The sequence below is a fragment of the Sceloporus occidentalis genome, unplaced genomic scaffold (genome assembly GCF_023333645.1).
Source record: "Sceloporus occidentalis isolate IW3139 unplaced genomic scaffold, rSceOcc1.0.p SCAF_21, whole genome shotgun sequence".
NCBI lineage: Eukaryota > Metazoa > Chordata > Lepidosauria > Squamata > Phrynosomatidae > Sceloporus > Sceloporus occidentalis.
The window spans coordinates 14953124-14976976 of NW_028317001.1; the positions used below are offsets into that span (position 1 = coordinate 14953124).

Genomic DNA, 23853 nt, shown 5'->3' on the forward strand with positions numbered 1-23853 from the left:
CAAAAATTCAAGGTCACATGGGATGTAAAAGGGCAACATTACATAAAAACAGGGATGGACTCAGAAGACAGAGATACCTTCTTTGCACCAGTTCAGTCCTCGAAAGGGAATCCTATTACAAAGGAAGGCCCACTTCTGCTCCAATGTGCTTGAGATCAGATATAAGTGGGGACCATCGTTCTTCAAAAGGCAGAGGAAGATTCCCCCCTGCAAAACCTTCTAGATTGATCAGTGAGCTTTTCCATAAACCAAAAATCCCAAAATCGAGACCACCAATCAGTCATATTGACCTTTCCAGTTTTCCCAGCCCTGGCAATTTCAATCCTGGCCAATGCCAACAAAAATGCAACAATATCTTTATTGTGTAATGTCTTGTTTTCATTAATAAACATTGAAAGCAATAAAAGTTCTGGAGAAGGGACAGTCTTTTGATCACTGATTTCTGAAACTAAGTTAACAACTGAATGCCAAAATGCAAATACAGTTGGACAATCGGACCACATGTGCAGGAAGGTACCTCTAGTATTACATCCTCTCCAACAGCATCAGATGGGGCTCTTAGTAAGGCCTGCAAGTTGTCATGGTGTCAGGTACCATCTATGCACAACTTTAAGGATGCTTTCTTTTAATGCTGTTTAACATCTACATGAAACCGCTGCGAGAGATCATCCAGAGGCATGGGACGGGGTGCTATCAGTATCCTCATGACACCAAGATATATCTCAGCGTCAACTAAGGAAGGCATCTCCCCTCTGAATGAATGTCTTGGGGCATTAATGGGCTGGATGAGGAAAAACAGACTGAAACTGAATCCAGATAATACGGAGGTGCTGATTGTTGAGGGTCCTAATCCAGGTATGGAGGTTTGTCAACCGGTCCTGAAAGCAGTTGCACTTCCCCTAAAGGACTGTGTTTGGGGGTGCTCCTGAATCTGTCACTCCAGATGTCAGCTCAGATAGATGCGACAGCAAGGAGTGCCTGTTATCAGCTTTGGTTGATATGCCAACTGCATCTCTTCCTGGAACCTGAGGACATGAAAACTATGATGCATGCGCTGATAACCTCATGCCTTGACTTCCGCAATGAGCTCTACATAGGGCTATCCTTGCACTTAGTACGGAAACTTCAACTAATCCAAAATATGGCAGCCAGAGTGGCCACTGGAATATCTAGAGGTGTCCATATCACACCTATAATGGCTGCTCATTAATTTCCTGGGACGGTACAAGGTCTTGGTTATAACCTTTAAAGCCCTCCATGGCTTGGGTCCATCTTACTTACGGGATCGCCTTCTCCCATACAATCTACCCCACACTTTGAGGTCCTCTAGTAAAAACTTACTGCAGCCAGCAATAACAAGGCTCTCTGCAGTTACACAAAGGACCTTCTCCCAAGTTATGGAACAGTCTCCAGAAGAGATCCGATATATCACCAGTCTTTAAGGCTTTAAAAAGCTCATCAAGACATATCTCTTTCCAGATTAGCATTCCAGCAATCTCTTATTAATTGAATTGTTCAGCAACTGCTCTAACTGCTTCTGCCCTATTTTAAATAATTGTTTTAATAATTGTTTAAGAATTTAATTGTATTTTATTGTGGATGGGAGGAATTGGGAGGGTTTGGGACACAACAATGACAAGTTGTTATTGTGTTTTACCAGTGTTTTTAGAAGCCTTTAGAAGCCTTTGAGGCACCCTTGTCACATGTGAGGGTTGCCTGGTAGGCGGAGTGCCCACACAGCTGGCAACCCTCGCAAGTGACGAGGGCACCGCAGCTGCAGCACACCCACCATACGCGGCGCATAATGGTGACATTGCAAATGTGCCACCTCCAAACAGGGAGGCGCAACTGCAATGTACCCTCGCCATCGCTGGTGCTTCGGGGCGGCAGAAGTGCAGCACAAAAAGGAGCCACTTCCACGTGCTCCTTTTTTGCTCCGCAACAGCACTGCTCAATTTGTTTGTTGCGGCGCTTCTGCGGAGAAAAGAGTAGCACCGGGTATGTGCCTCTTTCTGGCGGCCTGTACCCCGCCTTAGTATGTTTCACAAATTTTGTTGCTTGTGAATATTTGTATTTTGTCAGGTCTCTTAATTGTATCTGTGTTATTGTTGTTGGTCCTATATGGTTTTTTTCCTTTTAGCACCAAAGTTAAAAAAAAATGTAGTATCCTGGAATCTAGAAAGCATATCCAGGAGAAGGTGTTTTGGCCACACTGTAAACAATAACATCCAAAATGCACAAAACAGTGGTGCCTTTCTCCTGTTTGATTTTTAACACTTTTGATCATAGAATTATAGAGTTGGAAGAGACCGCAGGGGCCATCCAGTCCAACGCCATTCTGCCATGCAGGAACTTTCAATCAAAGCATCCCTGACAGATGGCCATCCAACCTCTGTTTAAAGACCTCCAAGGAGGAAGACTCCACAAAAATCTCTGAGGGAGTTGGTTCCACTGTCGAACAGCCCTTACTGTCAGGACATTTCTCCTAATGTTGAGCTGGAATCTCTTTTCCTGTAGCTTGTATCCATTGCTCCGGGTCCTAGTCTCTGGAGCAGCAGAAAACAAGCTTGCTCTTTCCTCAATATGACATCCCTTCAAGTATTTAAACAGGGCTATCATATCACCTCTTAACTTTCTCTTCCCCAGGCTAAACATCCCCAGCTCCCTAAGGTGTTATTCATAGGGCATGGTTTCCAGACCCTTCACCATTTTAGTCGCCCTCCTGATAAAAATCTGATAAAGAAGACCCTCTATTTTTTCATGATGATGATGAGGAGGACGATGATGGACCTCTCTATCTACAGATTTCTTTACCCATGGATTGAACCATCCAAAGCTTGAAAACATAGAAACACAATGTAAATTCCAAGATCAACTCTTGTTTTTGCCATTTTATATAATAGACATTGCTTTTGTTGTTGTTATTATTGCATGTCTCCAAGTCATTTTGAATTTATGGTGACCATAAGGCAGACCTATCACAGGGTTTCCTTGGCAAATGTCTTCAGAATAGCTTTCCCATTGCCTTTCCCTGAGGCTGAGAGAGTGTGACTTGCCCAAAGTCACCCAATGGGCTTCCATGGCAGAGCTAGGATTCCAAATCTGAACTCCAGAGTCGTAGTTCCACTATGCTCAAACCACTAGGCCACACTGGCTCCTACAACATGGACATGGTTTCACTGGGCCATTGTATGCCATGGACTTGGCCCAGCTTCCTCATCCATGGAGGTCATTTTATAAGCCCCCTTCTCCTCCATTTACAGGCCCAGCTCCTTCTGAATGCCCTCCAACTCTCCCAGTTTGGCAGGGACCCTCCCCTGGTTCATCCTCTGCCCTCCCACTTTTTCAGCTGCTCTTCAAAGGCCACAGTTTCCTCCTCCTGCTGCCATTTCTCCCCTTCTTTTAAGCTCACTGCCATTGCTGCAAACTGAGTCCAAAGGGCAAAAGGAGTCTGCCCTCCATGAAGACAGCCAGGGAGAAAGGAGAAGAGGGGCCCTTCCCAGAGGCTCAGGCAAAAGCAAAAGGCTGTATCCTCTCCTAGTTTGCTTCTCCTTCCTGAGAAACAACCCTGTAATCTTGATCATACTCTGAGGATCCATAGTTTCTCTGGGATTTCCCCCCCCCCCAAAAAAAAAACTCATGCCCCCACAGAGACTCCCAAGAAAGGAGAGGACTAGACACACAAAGAGACACACTTCCTTCCTTTTGTCCCAAGGAGCCTGGCCTCCTTTTCTCTCTGGAGTCTCAGGAGACAAAGAGATGCTTCTGTTCAACTGAGGCCTCAGAGAAGGTTCTGGAACATTCTCCATAGTCGCAAACAGCACAAAATGGCCCCCAGAACACAAAATGGCCACTGGAACACAAAAAGGCTGCCTCTGCCTGAGCGCTTGGCAGTTGGCAGTTTGAGGACTTCAAAGGAGAGAGAGAGAGACGGAGGGGAAGAGTGGAAGGGGGTCCTGGAGGGAGGAGGCCTTGGGAGATATTGTCAGAACCTGTTATTGAGATCAGTTATAATCCTGTATATATTCAGTTCATGTACAATCACTTCATGTATGTTTTGAGATATCTGATCTATATTGTTCTGTTAGCTAAGATGTTGGGGGGGGGGTGAAGAGTATATGGGAAGAATATTAACTTTGTGTTAGTTTCTAAGTGGGGCCCTATTAACTGCTTTGGAGTGTTGTCTTAGACAACTAGCTGGCAATGTTGCAAATGTCTTGAGTGATTCTAGGTTGTGATGGGGACCTGGCTAAGTGTGTGTGGGGTGGGGAACTAGCAGGGGGAGAAAGGAGGGGGCGTTTTTGTATGTACAACGCTGTGTAAATTTACAGCGCTTTATAAATAAAGGTTAATAGTAATCATAATAATAATTTTAAAAGTGTACATTTTTCTCTGAAGCCTCAGACTCTGCAAAAAAGTGTTACAGATCACTACTGCAATGCTCTTACAATAGACTTTCTACTTTTGGTATACGTTTGGATGTGGACCATTGATCAGAGGATTCCAAACCTCACAGATATAGAGCCTTCCTGAGATATTTGGTGTTTGCTTCCTAACAAAGGGGTTTTTGGCCTCATAAAGGATTTGGGTCAAAAGAGGAGGGGTCTCTAATAGGAGGGCCACTGAGACGACGATTGTCCCCCAAACTACGCCAAAAGTAGCTCCTTTGGGAGGTTTTAAAATCAAGTGAATGTACATGAACTGAAAAGATATAACCTTATAACTGATCTTAATAACAGGTTCTGACACCTAGTGAGACATCAGAGAGTAGTAGTAGCCTTGTCTCTTGCCAATGGGGTTTACAGTGCATTCCCTGGACTGGATCTCCCAGCATCCACAGGGCCAGAGAGAGGAGGGTCCTGCCCTGAATAGGGCTGCCATCTCATGGGTCTTAGGCTTTGGGAATGTGTGCCTTTGGCCAGTGTCCCTGTGGCTGGGGCTCCAGGGTCCCTCAGTCCCTCCTGCCTTCTTCCATATTAACTGTAGGAGGAGCCTGTGAGGGTGGGGTAGGGGGCGGGGTCTTCCAGCTCCTCTGCCCCCATTGGCCAGACTGAAGAAGGGGAGGAGCTTCTGCCTCTCTATTTAGCTCTGTGCAAGGAAGGGTCAATGAGGAGCAGAGAGTGAGAAGGGGTCAGAGGCAGACAAGGAGGAACGAGAGAGACAAAGACAAGGAGGGAGGGAAGGAAGGAGGGGAGAGGAGAGGAGAGGAGAGGAGAGGAGAGGAGAGGAGAGGAGAGGGACAAGGCCTGGAAGCGGTAGGCTTTACTGCTGTGCTGAGGCCTCCAACTGCCAAGCGCTGAGGCAGAGGAGGCCATTTTGTGTTCTGGCAGCCATTTTGTGCTGCTTGTGACTGTGGGGAATAATGTTCCAGAACCTTCTCTGAGGCCTCAGTTAAACAGAGGCTCCTCTTTCTCTCTGAGGCTCCAGAGTCAGAAGGAGGCCAGGCTCCTTGGGCCAAAAGGAAGGAAGTTTGTGTCTCTTTTCTGAGAGGGTTTTCTTATTACACAGTTCTGCTCCTTCTGGGGAACATGGGTTTTAAAAGGGATCAGAAATGGGAGGATAGTTTTAATACAAGCCTTATTCTTATTCTTCACAAACATTGGGCTTTGGCTTCTAAGAGGAGGCTAGTCCCCCCAAAAAGGCCAAAAGTACCTCCTTTGGGAGGTTTTAAAAGTCTCCCCAGTTTCCTAATTAATAGATTTTCAGACAAGAAGGAAGGAGGCAGACCAGAATAACTCATATTACCAAGAATGAAACAAACATACAAACAAATAACAACAAAAATAAGGATTAGGCACTAAAACAAATTACTTATTTTTTAAAGGAAAACCATTATTAGGAGGGTAAAAAGAAGAATTGGGTGCTTTCTATCCTTTTAAAACCGACTCACGCTGTATCTACACTGCAGAAATAATCCACTTCGAAACCGCATTAACTCTCCTAGCTCCATCCTATGGAATCCTGGGATTTGTAGTTCATTGTGGCATCAGCTATCTGTCACCGAAGGCTAAGTGGCCCAAAGGTAAAATCCCAGGATTCCATAGCACTGAAAGGTTTAAGTGGTGCCAAAGTACTTTATTTCTATAGTGTGGATGCAGCCTTCTTGGGAAAGTGGCTGATGCTGGGGAAAAGCACTGGGGAACTCTGGAGGTTTCAGCAGATGACTTATTTATTTATTTATTTATTTATTTATTTATGGAGCACTCATTTCACATCTAGCTACGGGTACATAACCAGGGCCCTTTCCAATTCCCCATCCCCTGATCCCCTTCCACTCTAAGAAGGCATGGAGTATCTATGCTAGGACCAGGGGGCTTTGTTTGGTGCAGAGGGAGGAAGGGGATGCCCACCTCTGCATCCGCCCAAAGGAGGCATATGTCACCTGCGTATGTCACCAGCAGGATGCTGTTCTCTGTCTCTTTGAGTGCTGCAGGGTTTCTTGCCAAGCCAATCCTAACCCTGGTCCCTTTTCTCAGGAAATTCATCTCGGCCTCCTTGTATACGGCTTTGGGGCCTCTCTTGCTGGAAGTGACCAAGTGCAGGGCCACCAGGACCCCCTGCCCACCTAATGGCCAACACAGAGGCCAAGCAGAGGGAGTTGGGCTCCAACAGAATGAGGCTGCCCAGGAACAACAGCTCTTTGGTAAGTTGCCATCCTGACTATTCATTTCATCTGTGTCTGGGCCGAATCATGAAAGCAAGCGGAGAACATACTGTCCCAGTTTGGCAGAAAGAGTCCTGGTTAATCCTCTGTCACCTCATTTTTTAAGGGGCTTTGAAAATGTCCTATTTCACTCTCCTTCTCCCACTTTCCCCCTTCTCCTCAGGTCAGTTCAGTTGCTGCAAAATGTGTTACAAGTTCAAAATAGTGTGCATCCCATCAACTCAAAAGAGGGGAGAGGGGAGGCGAAAAGGTGGCACGGTCTTGCCCTTGCCAGGAGTCGGAGGCACAAGCAAACTACTGTACCCTTCCTCGCTTGTGTGATCTTCATTGGCCATCTTGATCCCCTTCTGGTGTTGCTTGTCCACATGTGTCTTCTTTTCCCCGTCTGTGAAATGCTGGGGGCTATAGAAGAATATATCTGGACCTAAATTGAAGGTGGGCCCAGTGGCCCTCAAGCCATGAGTACTCCCCAGAACTGTTTTTTAAAAATGAAATTTGCCTCTGAAATTAGGTGAGATATGGCTAAATGCACTATAATTCATTGGTGACAAAATGTACTATACATGTTGGGATAGTCAGTATCCTAATCAATCAATAATATCTCAGACATGGCCTAAATTATATTCTTTATTATATTGGATATTATACTGAAAGGATTCAAGACAAACTGGATCTCAAATGCTGTAGCTTTTTGCTTGCTTACAGAATTTAAAGTTTATTTCCTGGACTGAATTCTGAAGTATTGAAATAATATTTGCAATGCACCATGTGTTTTCCTCCGCTTTTGTTTAGTCACTCTCTGGATGAGGGCTATTTACTGTTGCAGGTGACCTTTGCGGATGTGGCAATATATTTCACCGAGGAGGAATGGAAACTATTGACAAAGCAGCAGAAACTTATGTACAGTTCCGTTATGATAGAAAATTATGAGAATGTGGCCTTTGTGGGTAAGGAACCTGAATCCATTGCCCTTCCTGTGAAGACTGAGGGCCCTTTCATAATTCACTGTCAGAGCCCTATGATTCCACTTTAGAATTATAGAATCAAAGAGTTGAAATAGACCACAAGGACCATCCGGTTCAATCTTCTGCCATGCAGGAACAGACATTCAAAACACCCCCGAGAGATGGCCATCCAGCCTCTGTTTAAAGACCTCCAAAGAAAGAGACTCCACCAAACTCTGAGGGAGTATATTCCACTGTTGAAGAGCTCTTACTGTCAAGAAGTTCCTCCTAGAGTTTAAGAGGAATCTCTTGTCCCTGTGGCTTGCATCCATTGTTCCATGTCTTTTTCTCTGGAGTAGCAGAAAGCAAGCTTGCTCCATCCTGAATATGACATCTCTTCAAATATTTGAACAGGGCTGTCATATCCACTCTTAACCTTCTCTTCTCCAAGCTAAACATATCCAGCTCCCTAAGTTATTCCTCAGAGAGCATGGTTTCCAGATTGTTCAACATTTTGGTTTCTTTCTTCTGGACATGCTCCAGCTTCTAAACATCTGTTTGAATTGTGGTCCCAGAACTGGACACAGGATTATTGCAAGTGAGCCCTGACCAAAACAGAATAGAGTGACACTATTACTTTCCTTGATCTTGACACTATACTCCTATTGATACAGCCTAGGATCACATTGGCCTTTTTAGCTGCTGCGTCACACTGTTGACACATGTTCAACTTGTGCTCTACTACCATTCCTAGTTCCCTTTCATATGTAATTTAACTGTCATAACAACTTCCTGTGGAATCTTGGAATGTCTAGTTTTATTGAGGCACTATTGTTCTCCACTTTGTAAGGATTCTAAATATCCAATCGTAAACTGCCAATTCTGGAATTTTGTGGGAAGGAGCCATGGAGATTAATGCTTTTTGCCTCCAAATGGTCCTTATGCCATTCCTGATCAAGTTTCCTGGCTTTTGTAGCCCCTCTTCCAGCCTTTATTGGCTCTGAAGAGGCTGTTTTAATGCTCATCCCTGGCACGTGACCCTCACTAATATCAAAAACCAGGTTCCAGACTCCTTCTTCTGCCTTTCCTAATGCATTAGTTGTATATTGATTGCCCTGCCTTTCTCAAGAAATGAACCTCAAAGTGTCCCTTTTATGCATCACACTCTGTGGGTGTGTGTCTGTGATAGAGCGATGGAGGCAATGTGAAAAACAGAAAGGCAGGAAAGAGATGCTGAGGGTTAAATGGTAAAGCAGTGCAGATGGGCAAGAGGGAAGGTTGGAGATCGGAGGGAGAAAGGGAAGGGGATCAAGCCTCTGGGATCCAGGAGGGGAAGGCAGGAGCAAAGCCAGGATCGCCTGGCTCTGTGTGGAGAGGAAGGGACCTCTGGGAAGGACCAGGAGAGGGGCCTTGGGGATTGGGAGGCAGCCACCAACCATTCAGATAATAATAATAGGTTTTATTTGTATTTACCTGTAAAATAGCCACAAAACAACAATAGCATCTTTTTACACACAGTAAAAAAACAAGTTGCTTAAAACTCAATTCGGGACAAATAAAAACATTGTATAAAATGCACAATTGCGATCAGAAGTGGGATTTTTCCTTAAGTTCTTTACAAGAGGTCGGGTGGGTAAGCCTGCCGGAAGGGATCTGTCTTAAGTGCTTTCTTGAAAGCATCCAAGGTGGTGATAAGACAGATCTCCTCCGGCAAGTTGTTCCATAACTTGGGGGCCATGGCTATGTACGCTCTGTGGGAAGTTGTTCTTAGCCTGACCTTTGGGTAATCTAATAAAGTCTTCCCAGATGTTCTGAGAGTATGGGGCATATTGTGTAGGGAGAGGCCTTCCCTCAAGAAGCTCGGGCCCAAGCCATGTAGGGCTTTAAAAGTAATAACCATCACTGTGTATTTCACCTGGAAGCTAATTGGCAGCCAATATAGAGATTTTAGAACTGGTGTTATATGGTCTGACCTAGATGTTCCGGTGACCAATTTGGTGCAGCATTTTGAACTAATTGAAGCTTCCGAACTTGGGACAAAGGTAGCCCCTTGTAGAGCACTGAACTTAAGAACTGAACTTGAAATCAGGCCCTTGTTTTCATACATATTAAGGGTTCCATTTAGCAATTATAAGCAATGTCTATGAAGAGTGGAAAGAGTAACACAAAAACTCCTTTTTCTCTAATGTTTCTTTTCCATCCTAAGCTTGCTTAGCTCCGTAGTTGATTCCAGAGGCCCTTTGTCACTCGAAATGCTGGAGTCTGGGGAGGAGACCCACAAGTGCTATGCTTTTAGGGGAATTTCATACTTAGCTCCAAGGAGAGATTGAAGCAACAGTGACCTCGGGATTCATCCCAACTATACCAGGCCCAGAAGCACACAGAACTCCAGAGGCATTTCAAATAGTTTTTTGTGTTTTATTTAGGGGAAAAACAAAATACACGCATACACAGACATATACACATATAGGTGTTTACACACACACACACAAGAACTGAGTAACAAAGGTGGGAGTGGCGAATACTTTGAGGCTTTGCAAATGGTAATACATTACCTAGATGGATCTTGATTCCAATTGCTGAAGGTCCAGAAAGGGGAGAGAAGTTAGTAAGTCCTGTGGCAAGTGGGGCTGGCGAGTGTAGTGAGATGTACACCAATGGACTGTCTGTCTGCAACTGGACTGAAACTAAAGAACAGCCAGTTGGGGCTGATATTTATACTGAAGTCGTTGCTTGGGGGCAGAAACCGAGCATTCAAAAAGGTTTAAATTGTTTTAGGATGTTTCCTAGGTGGGGAAAGAATTGTCTGAAACTGAAATAAGTGCAATGGGTGCTTGGTGAAATACTTCAGCCAAACAGGATTGTCACACTGGCTCTTAGGTCCTTCTTGGCTCTGAATTCTGATCCCATTCACAAGCCAATGTATAGCACAGTCTGAAGGCGACACTCCCAGAGCTCAACAATAACATAGCAGAGCACAGAAGCAAATCTCCAGATATAGGCATTGGCAATGCACAAACCACTTTCCACACTTAAAAATAACTCACAGACACAGTTGATTTCCTCCAAGTCCTTAGAGGTTCTTTATCTTGAGTTGCAATATAAAACAAATATTTACCAACTCTCCTCTCTGACTTCTATCCATTTCACAATCTCTTACACACCCAACTCCAACCCACACCAATCTGCATGTGAGCTATATACTGTATTGGCTGTGAGTCATATCCTGGTGCCAAACAGCATGAAGCATCCTCTGCAGTTAGCTTGCATCATGCCTTGGATTCTGACTCAGCACTCTATGGCAGTCTCACAGGAAATGATGCCACTTTTCAATTGAAATAGTTTTATATACATTTAATGGAATATTTTTTAACTGCCTGACTATCTCCTTCCCTGATTTCTTCATGGCAGTTCCCCTTCAATTACTTCTTTGGTAGCTCCTATGAGTAAGAATACAGTCATTATATGGATTTGGGGGCATCTAGAACAGGGTCATGCTCAGGTCATTCACACCAATTCTATTAATTTAATCTCAAATAGAGAGGGGTGAACGTGGGGCTGAATCTTGGGGTAACCCTTTCCTCTCTTAACACTGATATTCAGTTTTGCCTGTCATTGTCCTCCTTTACAGAAGAATTTGTCAGTCATGAGAAAGTCCACACAAGAAAGAAGCCTTACAAATGCCAGCACTGTGGGAAATATTTTGCTTACATGTCAGTCCTAGTCATGCATCGGAGAGTCCACACAGGAGAGAAGCCATACAAATGCCAGTGTTGTGAGAAATGTTTTTCTTCGAAGTCGCACCTAGTGACACATCAGAGAGTCCACACAGGAGAGAAGTCATACAAATGCCAGCATTGTGGGAAGTGTTTTTATTCGAAGTCACACCTAGTGACACATCAGACAGTCCACACAGGAGAGAAGTCTTACAAATGCCAGCGTTGTGGGAAATGTTTTTCTTCAAAGTCATACCTATTGGCACATCAGAGAGTCCACACAGGAGAGAAGCCTTACAAATGCCAGCGTTGTGGGAAATGTTTTACTTGGAAGTCAGTCCTAGTGACACATCAGAGAGTCCACACAGGAGAGAAGCGAAACAAATGCCAGCATTGTGGGAAATGTTTTTCTTCAAAGTCATACCTATTGGCACATCAGAGAGTCCACACAGGAGAAAAGCCATACAAATGCCAGCGTTGTGGGAGATGTTTTTATTCAAAGTCAGACCTAGTGAAACATCAGAGAGTCCACACAGGAGAGAAGCCATACAAATGCCAGCATTGTGGGAAATGTTTTTATTCAAAGTCATATCTATTGGCACATCAGAGAGTCCACACAGGAGAGAAGCCATACAAATGCCAGCGTTGTGGGAGATGTTTTTCTTCAAAGTCATACATAGTGATACATCAGAGAGTCCACACAGGAGAGAAGCCATACAAATGCCAGCGTTGTGGGAAAGGTTTTTCTTCAAAGTCAAACCTATTGGCACATCAGAGAGTCCACACTGGAAAGAAGCCTTACAAATGCCAGCATTGTGGGAAATGTTTTTCTTCAAAGTCATACCTATTGGCACATCAGAGAGTCCACACAGGAGAGAACCCAAACAAATGCCAGCATTGTGGGAAATGTTTTTCTTCCAAGTCATATCTATTGGCACATCAGAGAGTCCACACAGGAGAGAAGCCATACAAATGCCAGCGTTGTTGGAAATGTTTTTCTTCCAAGTCAAACCTATTGGCACATCAGAGAGTCCACACAGGAGAGAAGCCTTACAAATGCCAGCATTGTGGGAAATGTTTTTCTTCAAAGTCATACCTATTGGCACATCAGAGAGTCCACACAGGAGAGAATCCATACAAATGCCAGCATTGTGGGAAATGTGTTTCTTCAAAGTCATACCTATTGGCACATCAGAGAGTCCACACAGGAGAGAATCCATACAAATGCCAGCATTGTGGGAGATGTTTTTCATCGAAATCAAGCCTAGTGAGACATCAGAGAGTCCACACAGGAGAGAAGCCACACAAATCCCAGAAATGAACTAACATTATATTTGTCAATAAGCAATACTAAAGAATATATTTTAAATCCTGTGGTGATAAGAAAAGGCCCTTGTGATTTCGTGTGTTAGGTTTGTGTGTCCATATGTCTCTTTATGTTTTTCAGTTATATTTTGTTGAGTTGAGGTTTTAATTGCCTATATTATAGATTATTGCTTTCGTTTATAAATTTGAGTGGGGATCATGGTGGTGGAATAGGTTAGTTAAACAGAGGGGTGGGATTGGCTGCAGCTGGTTAGAACAGTTATTGGAATGATAGCATTTGGAATTTGTTCGATGTTGGCTGAAGAAAGTTTGGGACAGGCATTAACAGAAAGGGCTATTTTCTGGGAAGGGCAAAGGGGGCCTTGTTATCTGTGGGGCATAGACTGTGGGAATTGGAGGGGGGCTAGGTTTGGACGAGTGTGATGTTTTAGGTTTTGGGGTTTTAATGTTTGGTTTGGGGAGGGCAGCTCTGACTTAAGCGCTGAATTTCTGATTATGTGTTTGCAATAAAGTTTTTGTTGTTTCCACACACTGGACTCATTGATGTACAGAAATTCTGCATTTGCACAAAATGTACCCTTCCTTCTCTCCTCAGCCCTCAGCTCCATTCCCAGTCATAAAAACAGAGGCAAACACACATATATACTCAGAGAGACAGAGCTATATGTACAAAGCAGAGCCTTCCCAGCCTTTCCCTCCTGAGTCCAGCTCCGCAGCTTGGGCTCCATTCCGGAAGGAAGGAAAAAAGGCCGCAGTCCTTCCCTTCTTCCAAAGGCCGACAATGGAATAAACAGCAGCAGCACCAAAGGCCTTACAATCCCTGCGCATGCTGAGAAGGGGTCTTTGGGGCATCTGAAAGGAATGAAAGTGCCAAGGGAAGAGAAGCATAAAGGGACTGCTGAAGTCGGGGGGGGGGGGATTTGGGACCTGTTTCAGTCACCTTCCCCCCGGAACCCATTACTAGAGCCTTCCATAACAAAGTATGATGCTTTAAATGACTATTTCACAGATAATGTCTCTCAGATAAGAGCCAAATTGGACGTCAGCATTATTGCGGAGGCTATAAGTGAGGTGTCCATGAGTAAGATCATACTGTATCAGTTTGAATCTGAGTACTGAGGATGTGGACAAGCTCCTTGGAAGTGTGAAGAGGAGAACTTGCCCTCCCGACCCTTGCCCTTTTTTTATCACCAGAGATATATCATAGATGCATCTCTTAGTTAGGATTATTTTCCATCATGCTTAAAAGAAGCAGTGCTACAGCCCTTTATGGAAAAGCCCTCCCTCAATCCCTTGGAGATGAACAATTAGAGACCGGTCTCCCATCTTCCATTTCTAACCAACATAATTTTGAGGGCAGTTGCTCTTCATCTCCAAGCGGTCTTGGATGAAACAGATTATCTGGACCCATTTCAAACTGGCCTCAGGATGGGATATGGAGTCGAAACTGTTATGGTTGCCTTAGTAAATGATCTTTGCTTCAAGAGGGGGAATGTAACTTACCAAACTTTAAGCTGTATTATTATGCAGCTTGTTTCAAATGGTTAGAAGAATGGTTCAAATTAGAAAACAAGAATTTATTGAATATAGAAAAAGCTAACCCGAATCTTGGTATACATGCATATATGTGGTATACAAAAGCAAAAGATAATGATACTTTTAACCATTAGGTTATAAGAAGATCATTGCTTAAAGCATGGTATAAAATGAGACATCAATTTTGGGTGTAATTGCAAGAAGCCTATTACAATAGAACAAAGGACAAAGATACTCCATGGCTAAGATATGGAGATTTAATAAACAAAACACCAGAAGGAAAATACAATATGAAATCTATGGAAGAACTTAATGAAAAAGGAAACATGAAGGACTGGTTTTTATACAACCAATTAAACAATTGTTTTAAGGCAGACAATAAAGCTCCTGGGTTAACGATGGATAACAATGAAATAGATAAAATTATGATGGACAAAAAAGATAAACACATATCTAAATATTATAAACTATTAAAAGAAAGAGATCTAGAAGATGAAATTATGAAACACAGCATGGTAAGATGGGCACATGATATAAATAAATCTATAACTATAGAGGAATGGGAAAATCATGGAAAGGGACAAATAAATTCACTCTGTGCCAAAACTATAAAGGAAATGATATCAAAATGTTATACAGGTGGTATCTAAACCCCCCAAAACCCACCAGATATACAAAGCTGGCAATACTAAGTGATGGAAATGCGGGGAACCTGAGGGAAGCTCCTTTCATATTGGTGGACATGCATTAAAGCTAAAGGATTCTGGCAAAGGATTCATGGAAGCATCCAAAACATTCTGGATATAAATATTCCCTTTGAACCAAATTTATTTTTACTAAACATGACACACAACATAAAGTCAGTAAAATACAATATAATTGTTTTATATATGGTCTCATGTGCAAGGATCTTATTTGCTCAAGTTTGGAAATCTGCAATTAATCCTTCTATCTAAGGTTGATTAAGATACATGAAACTAGAAATATGGATGTAGTATCTGCTTTACTAAGAGGGAAACCAAAATAATATTTAGAAATGGAATGGAGTTGTCTTAAAACATTTGAAGAAAAGGGTGATAACAGTCCGTTAAATTAACAGTTAATATTTGGTCGATATTTGGTAATTTAAACGCTATCATGGGAATGTCTCAGTGTAATAAACATTTTTGAAAATAAAAAAGGAAGACCCACATCATTGTTGTGGGGAGCGCCACACACTGAGTTGTTATAGTCACCTTCTGTGTTGCTCCTGGTCTTGCTGCAGTGGAGCGATTGGTAGTTCGAGGGTGGCGACACGCTCCAACGCTGCAATGGTAAAAGGAAGTGTTTAGACTTTGCTTGTTGTTTCTTGCTCCCTTCACCCTTAAATGTAGGGGCCATTCAGACTACATTTTACCCTGGTTCCCAAACCGGTTTAAACGTTCGAAGTTCACACTCGCAGCGATTTTAACACAACTCGATCAGGGGCTTGCACAAGAGATCCAGGGCAAATCCCCCTTAGCGCGGCTTTTCTGAAAGCAGACTATTGACCCTTTTTTTTTTTGGAAACAACCGGCTCTTCCCTGCTGCCGGCAAATATGGACTCAGCCTCAGTCATGATCGGATCAAGTTCAGGGGGTAGATGACCCCGATTGAGGTAAAGGGTAGTAGGAACTTGTTTCTGGGGAGATTCGATATGGGGCACCCGGATCTGCCCAGTTCTATCCAGGGCAAATGAGGGAGTGGGAATGGGGCCTTTGTGACCTTCCTGGTGCTGGCCCTCCAGGTGAGCGATGCATTGGGCAAGGAGTCCCTCTCCTCATCGCCTGCAGCCTCTGGTTCCGCTGGAGGCAGGGCTCTTCTCCAGCATCACCTGGAACAATTGACCAGAACAATGGACAGCAACAGATGGATGTGTGCATGTGTGTTTGTGCATATACATCTGTACGTGTGTGTGTGTGGAGGCATCTCTATCTAAGTGCATTCATACCTTTATGAGCCTATATATATATGTGTGTGTGTGTGTGTGTGTGTGTGTGTATGGAATGTTTCAAGTCTATAGATCTTGCATACAATGCCCATAGATACATCTATACATACCCATAGATATCTGTCTGAACGTCTGCATGGGTACGCAAACGTATTTATATATATATATATATATATATATATATATATAAAGAGAGAGAGAGAGAGAGAGAGAGACAGACAGACAGAGACAGAGAGAGAGACAGAGAGATATGCCAGGACATGTTGGATCATATATATATATATATATATAAACACATTTATATATACTCTTCTACTTGCATACAATTTAAACATAAGCAAATGCATGGAGAAATATGTGCATGTATATATCCCCCAGGTTCTGGTCAATATCAGCATGTGTATATAATTATAATTGTGTATATGTTTACTTCCAGTCATAAAAGCATAACTGCCCTGCAATTACTGTAATTGGAATGTTTATACTTTGTGATGTTTTTATGATGTGTATTTTAGACATGATTGGCTCCAGAGGACACTATGAGGGCTGCCATTGGCTGGAGTCCCAGTCCCTCCCACCATCCCTGGCCCTGATTGGCTGGAATCCCAGTCCCTCCCACCATCCCTGGCCCTGATTGGCTGGAATCCCAGTCCCTCCCTCCATCCCTGGCCCTGATTGGCTGGAATCCCAGTCCCTCCCACCATCCCTGGCCCTGATTGGCTGGAATCCCAGTCCCTCCCATCATCCCTGGCCCTGATTGGCTGGAATCCCAGTCCCTCCCATCATCCCTGGCCCTGATTGGCTGGAATCCCAGTCCCTCCCACCATCCCTGGCCCTGATTGGCTGGAATCCCAGTCCCTCCCACCATCCCTGGCCCTGATTGGCTGGAATCCCAGTCCCTCCCTCCATCCCTGGCCCTGATTGGCTGGAATCCAAGTCCCTCCCACCATCCCTGGCCATTTTGTGTTCTGGCGGCCATTTTGTGTTCTGGCAGCCATTTTGTGTTCTGGTGGCCATTTTGTGTTCTGGCGGCCATTTTGTGCTGCTTGTGACTGTGGGGAATAATGTTCTGGAACCTTCTCTGAGCCTCAGTTGAACAGAGGCTTCTCTTTCTCTCCTGAGGCTCCAGAGAAAGAAGGAGGCCAGGCTCCTTGGGCCAAAAGGAAGGAAGTGTGTCTCTTTGTGTGTCTTTTCTTATTACACAGCTCTGCTCCTTCTGGGGAACATGGGTTTTAAAAGGGATCAGAAATGGGGAGGAGAGTTTTAATACAAGCCTTCTTCTTCTTCTTCACAAACATTGGGCTTTGGCTTCCAAGAGGAGGCTTCTCCCCCAAAAAGGCCAAAAGTGGCTCCTTTGTGAGGTTTTAAAAGTCTCCCCAGTTTCTTATTAAGAGATTTTCACTCAAGAAAGAAGCCATCTCAAATGACCAAATAAAAATAGAAACAAACAAGAACAACAAAAATAGGGATTACAGACTAAAACAAACTACTAATTTTTTTAAAGGAAAACCATTATTTGGAGGGTAAAAACAAGACCTGGGTGCTTCTACCCTTTTACAACTGACTCAGGCTCTGTCTGCACTGCAGAAATAATCCAGTTTTAAAGTGTGTTAACTCTTCTGGTTCCATCCTATGGAATCATGGAATTTGTAGTTCGTTGTGGCATGAGAGCTCTCTGGCAGAAAATGTAAAATCCCAGGATTCCATAGCACTGAGCAGTTAAAGCTTTGTCAAAGTGTCTTATTTCTGCAGTGTTGATGCAGCCTTCTTAGGAAATGAGATGATGCTGGGGGTAAGCACTGGGGGCCTCTGGAGGTTTCAGCAGATGATTTATTTATTTATTTATTTATTTATTTGTGATGCACTCATTTCACATCCAGCTACAGGGACATAACCAGGGCCCTCTCCAATTCCCCATCTCCTCATCCTTCTCCACTCTAAGAAGGCATGGAGTATCTGTTGTGTAGGGGAGCTGCAGTGAATCTATGCTAGGTCCAGGGGGCTTTGTTTGGTGCAGAGGGAGGGAGGGGATGCCCACCTCTGCATTGGCTCAAAGGAGGCATATGTCACCTGCGTATGTCACCAGCAGGATTCTCTGTCTCTTTGAGTGCTGCAAGGTTTCTTGCCAAGTTAATCCTAACCCTGCTCCCTTTTCGCAGGATCTTCATCTCTGCTTCCTTCTACACGGCTTTGGGGCCTCTCTTGCTGGAAGTGACCCAAGTGCAAGACCACCTGATGTCCAACACAGAGGCCAAGCAGAGGGAGTTGGGCTCCAAAAGAAAGACGCTGCGGAGGTACAAGAATTCTTTGGTGAGCTGAAGTTCTTGACTATTAATTTTCATCTATGTCACTGCTAGGCCAGTTCATGAAAGCAAGCGGAGAACATATTCTCCCAATATGGCAGAGATAGTCCTGGTTAACCCTCTGTCACCCCACTTTTTCTGGGGCTTTTAAAAATGTCCCGGTTGCTCTCTCCTCCTCCCACTTTCCCCCTTCTCAGCTCACTTCAATTACTGAGTGCCATTCAGTTTGCACCCCATCAACTCAAAAGTGGGGAGAAGAGAGGAAAGAAGGAGGCAGTATATTGCCCTTCCCAGGAGGCTGAAGCTAAAGCAAACTGCTGTGCCCTTCCCCATATGTGAGACCTTCCTCATAAACAACTTTGGCCATCCTCACCGCCTTCTGGATTGCTTGTCCACATGTGTCTTGCTTTTCCCATCTCTGCAATGTTGCAGGATATGGGGAAACATCTCTGGATCTAAACATGGGGTAGCCCCAGTAGCCCTCAATCCCAGTGTGCTTCCCAAAACTGTTATTAAAAATGACGTTTGCCTCTGAAATGTGACAAGAAATTTCTAAATGCACTATAATTCTTTGGTGGCTAAATGTTCTGTATGTGTTGGGATAGTGAGTATCCTAATACATCTTCAATATCCCAGCAATGGCCTAAATTATATTGTTTATGATATTAGAATCATAGAATCATAGAGTTGGAAGAGACCACAAGGGCCATCCAGTCCAACCCCCTGCCATGCAGGAACTCTCAATCAAAGTATACACATCAGATGGCCATCCAGCCTCATCTTAAAGACCTCCAAGGAAGGAGACGCCACTGCATTCTGAGGAAGGAGTGTGTTCCACTGTCAGACAGCCCTTACTGTCAGTTAGTTCCTCCTAATGTTGAGGTGGAATCTCTTTTCCTGGAGCTTGCATCCATTGTTCCGGATCCTGTTTTCTGGAGCAGCAGAAAACATGCTTGCTCCCTCCTCAATATGACATCCCTTCAAGTATTTAAACAGGGCTATCATATCACCTCTTAACTTATGATCATTGCGGTCTATAAATAAAATGTATTATTATTATTATTATTATTATTATTATTATTATTGCCTTCTCCAGGCTAAACATGTCCAGCTCCCTAAGTATATTATATTGAAAGGATTCGAGACAAACTAGATTTAAAGGCAGCAGGTTTTTGCTTGCTAACATAATTTAAAGTTTATTTCCTGCACTGAATTCTGAAGTGATGAAATAATATTTGGGATGCACCATGCAATTTCCTCCCCTTTTCCTTAGTCACTCTCTGGATGAAGGCTGTTTTCTGTTGCAGGTGACCTTTGCGGATGTGGCAGTATATTTCACTGAGGATGAATGGAATCTGTTGACGAAGAAGCAGAGACTTATGTACAATTGTGTAATGATGGAGAATTATGAGAATGTGGCTTCTGTGGGTAAGGAACCTGACTCCATTGTCCTTTCTATGAAGACTGAGGTCCCTTTTATGCTTAATTATCCTGGTGTTATGATTCCACTAGAATTATAGAATCATTTCCAAACACCATCCAGCCTCTATTTAAAGACCATCAAGGAAGAGGACTACACGAAACTAAGGGAGTTGCACTGTCAAAGAGGTCTTACTGTCGTTCCTCAAAGGGCTTGATGGTTTCAAGATCCTTCACCACTTTGGCTGCCTTCCTCTGGGCATGTTCCAACTTGACAACATCCTTTTTAAATTGTGGGGCCCTGAACTGGACACAGAATTATTCTAACTAAAGCAGAATAGAGTGGCACTATTACATCCCTTGATCTCGAAACTTTACTCGTATTGATGCAACCAAGAATGACATTGGCCTTTTTAGCTGGCCTGTAACTGTATTGGTTGTGAGTCATGCCATGTGCTCTGACTCAACACTCTATGGCAGTCTCACAGGAAATGATGCCACTTTTCAATCAAAATATTTTTACACAAATTTAATGGAATATTTTTCAATGGCCTGATTATCTGCTTCCACTGATTTCCTCATGGCAGTTCCCCTACAATCTCTTCTTTACTAGCTCCTAAGTAAGGATACAATCATTATAAGGATTTGGGGGCATCCAGAACAGTGTCATGCTCGGGTCACTCACACCAACTTTATTAATTTAACCTGAAATAGGGAGGCGTGAACGTAGGGCTAAATCTTGGGGTAACACCTTCCTCTCTTAAAACTGAGATTCAGTCTCGTCTGTCATTGTCCTTGTTTACAGAAGAACTTGTCAGTCATGAGAGAGTCCACACAAGAAAGAAGTCACATAAATGTCAGGATTGTGGGAAAAAATTTGCCTACAAGTCAGTCCTTGTCAAGCATCAGAGAGTCCACACAGGAGAGAAGCCATACAAATGCCAGCATTGTGGGAAATGTTTTTCTCTGAAATCACACCTAGTGACACATCAGAGAGTCCATACAGGAGAGAAGCCATACAAATGCCAGCATTGTGGGAAATGTTTTTCTTTGAAGGGAGAATTAGTGAAACATCAGAGAGTCCACACAGGAGAGAAGCCATACAAATGCCAGCCTTGTGGGAAATGTTTTTCTCAGAAGTCAGTCCTAGTGACACACCAGAGAGTCCACACTGGAGAGAAGCCATACAAATGCCAGCATTGTGGGAAATGCTTTTCTTTGAAGTCACACCTAGTAAGACACCAGAGAGGCCACACAGGAGAGAAGCCATACAAATGCCAGCATTGTGGGAAATGTTTTTCTTTGAAGTCACACCTAGTAAGACACCAGAGAGGCCACACAGGAGAGAAGCCATACAAATGCCAGCATTGTGGGAAATGTTTTTCTTTGAAGTCACACCTAGTAAGACACCAGAGAGGCCACACAGGAGAGAAGCCATACAAATGCCAGCATTGTGGGAAATGTTTTTCATCCAAGTCATACCTAGTGATACATCAGAGAGGCCACACAGTAGAGAAGCCACACAAATCCCAGAAGTGAACTAACATTATTTTTTCAAGAATTAATATAGAAAATATATTTTAATCCAGCAGTGAAAAGGCCCTTATGGTTTTGTTTGTAAGGGTTGTCTATCCATATGTCTGAGGTTTGTCTGTGGATAAGTCTGTTTATGTTTTAAAGTTATATTTTGTTAAGTTTAGGTTTTCATTGCTGTTAGTATAGATCATAGTTTATAAATTTGACTGGAGATTGTAGTATAGGTTAGCGAAATAGAGGGGTGGGATTTGTTGCAACTGGCTCGAATAGTTATGGGAATGATATTAACAGGAAGGGGGTTAGTTCTGGGGGTGGCAAAGGGGGTCTTGTTACCTGTGGGGCATAGACTGTAGGAATTGGAGATGGGGGCTAGGTTGGGAAGAGGGTGGTATTTTAGGTTTGGGGTTTTAATGTATAGTTTGGCTTGGAGTGGGCAGTTCTGGCTTAAACACTGAATTCCTTCTATGTGTTCTCAATAAAGTTCTATGCTATTTCAACACACTGGACTCTTTGATGCACAGAAGTTCTGCATTTGCACAAAATTGATACTGTCTTCTCTCCCCAGTCCTCACCTCCATTCCCAGCCTTAAGAACAGCAGAGGGCAAACACATACACACACACACACACACACACACAGAGAGAGAGAGAGAGAGAGAGAGCTATATGTACAAAGCAGAGTCTTCCGAGCCTTTCTCTCCTGAGTCCAGTTCTGCAGGTTGGGCTCCATTCCGGAAGGAAAGATGGAAGGAAGGAAGAAAGGGCGTACTCCTTCCCTTCTTCCAGAGGCAGACATTATTGTAGGTGAAGTGTCCATTAACTCAGTGAATAAGATCATACTGGATCAATTTGAATCTGTGAGTACTGAGGATGTGGACAAGCTCCTTGGAAGTGTGAAGAAGACAACTTGCCCTCTGAACCCTTGCCCTTCATGGCTAGTCCTCCAAGGAGGAGATGCACTTAGGATTCTCTTAGGGAGGACTATTTTCCATCTTGCTTAAAAGAAGCAGTGGTTCAGCATCTTCTGAAAAAGCCCTCCCTAGATCCCTTGGACATGAACAATTACAGCTCCGTCTTCCATTTCTAAGCAAGGTGATTGAGAAGGAAGTTGCTCTTCAACTCCAAGCATTCTTGGAAGAATCAGTTTATCTAGACCCATTTCAAACTGGCTTCAAGATGGGATATGGAGTCGAGAATGCTATAGCTGCCTTAGTAGATGATCTTTGCTTGAACACTGACAGATGAAGTGTGACCCTGTTGAAGCTTTTGGATCTCTCAGTGGCTTTCAATACCATCGACCATGGTATCGTTCTGGAAAGCCTGAGGGAATTGGGGATCGGGGGCAATGCATTGCAATGGGTCCGGTCCTGTCTCTCAAACAGATTCCAGAGATGCTTGGGGACAGTTGTTCCTTTAAAAGGGAGTTTAAATTTGGCATTCTTCAGGGCATCATCCTGTCATTAATGCTGTTTAATATGTACATGAAACTGCTGGGAGAGATCATCTGGAGAAATGGAGTGGAGTGCTATCAGTACACTGATGACACCCAACTATATCTCTTCATGCCCCAGACCTCTGCATCAACTAAGGAAGGCATCTCCCCTCTGAATGAATGTCTTGGGGCAGTAATGTGCTGGATGAGGAGAAACAGATTAAAACTGAATCCAGGTAAGACCGAGGTACTTGATGGAGATCCTAATCCAGGTATGGAGGTTTGTCAACCGATCCTGGATGGGGTCACACTTCCCCTAAAAGACTGTGTTTGCAGTTTGGGAGTGCTCCTGAATGCGTTGCTCCAGATGTGAGTTCAGATAGATGCGATGGCCAGGAGTGCCTGTTATCAGCTTTGGTTGATATGCAAACTGCGCCCCTTCCTGGAACCTGTAGACCTGAAAAATATCATGCATGCTCTTGTAATCTCACGTCTTGACTTCTGTAATGCACTCTACCTAAGCTACCCTTGTACCAAGTCTGGAAACTTCAACTAATCCAAAATATGGCTGCCAGAGTGGCCACTGGAAGATCTAGAGGTGACCATATCACACCTATATTAAAATCTCTTAATTGGCTGCCTATTAATTTCAGGGCACAGTACAAGGTCTTGGTTATAACCTTACTTACGGGATCGCTTTCTCCCATACAATCCGCCCCACACATTGAGGTCCTCTGGTAAAAACCTTGCTACCATTGCCTTCTTCTGAGACTGAGAAAGTGTAACTTGCCCAAGGGCAGCCAGTGAGTTTCTATGGTCTAATGAGGATTTAAACTTTGGTTTCTCAGAGTACTAGGCCAATACTCAAACCACTGTATCATACTTAGTCGTAGGGGTCTCTTTTATGTCCATATTTATTCAGAAGAGCCTTCCTTTGAGGCTGAGGGAGAGTGATATATGCAAGCTCACCCATGGATTTCCAAGGCTGAGTGAGGATTCGAATCCTGGTC

The 23853-nt window shown here is 43.7% G+C and overlaps 1 protein-coding gene across 1 annotated transcript; it reads left to right on the forward strand.

The window, feature by feature from the left end:
* Positions 1 to 857: 857 nt before the first annotated feature.
* LOC149301666 (uncharacterized) lies at positions 858 to 21705 on the forward strand. Its single transcript, XM_089484344.1, has 3 exons — positions 858 to 863; positions 11407 to 12591; positions 20766 to 21705. The coding sequence occupies exons 1-3, from the start codon at positions 858 to 860 to the stop codon at positions 21414 to 21416; spliced, it is 1842 nt and encodes a 613-aa protein (XP_089340470.1). The 3' UTR covers positions 21417 to 21705.
* Positions 21706 to 23853: the final 2148 nt, after the last annotated feature.

Bases quoted from the DNA above. Each gene is read 5' to 3' on its own strand.
- LOC149301666 (XM_089484344.1), top strand. The intron at 12,592-20,765 runs GTGAGACATCAG...TTTGCCTACAAG, and splicing joins TTTCATCGAAATCAAGCCTA to TCAGTCCTTGTCAAGCATCA.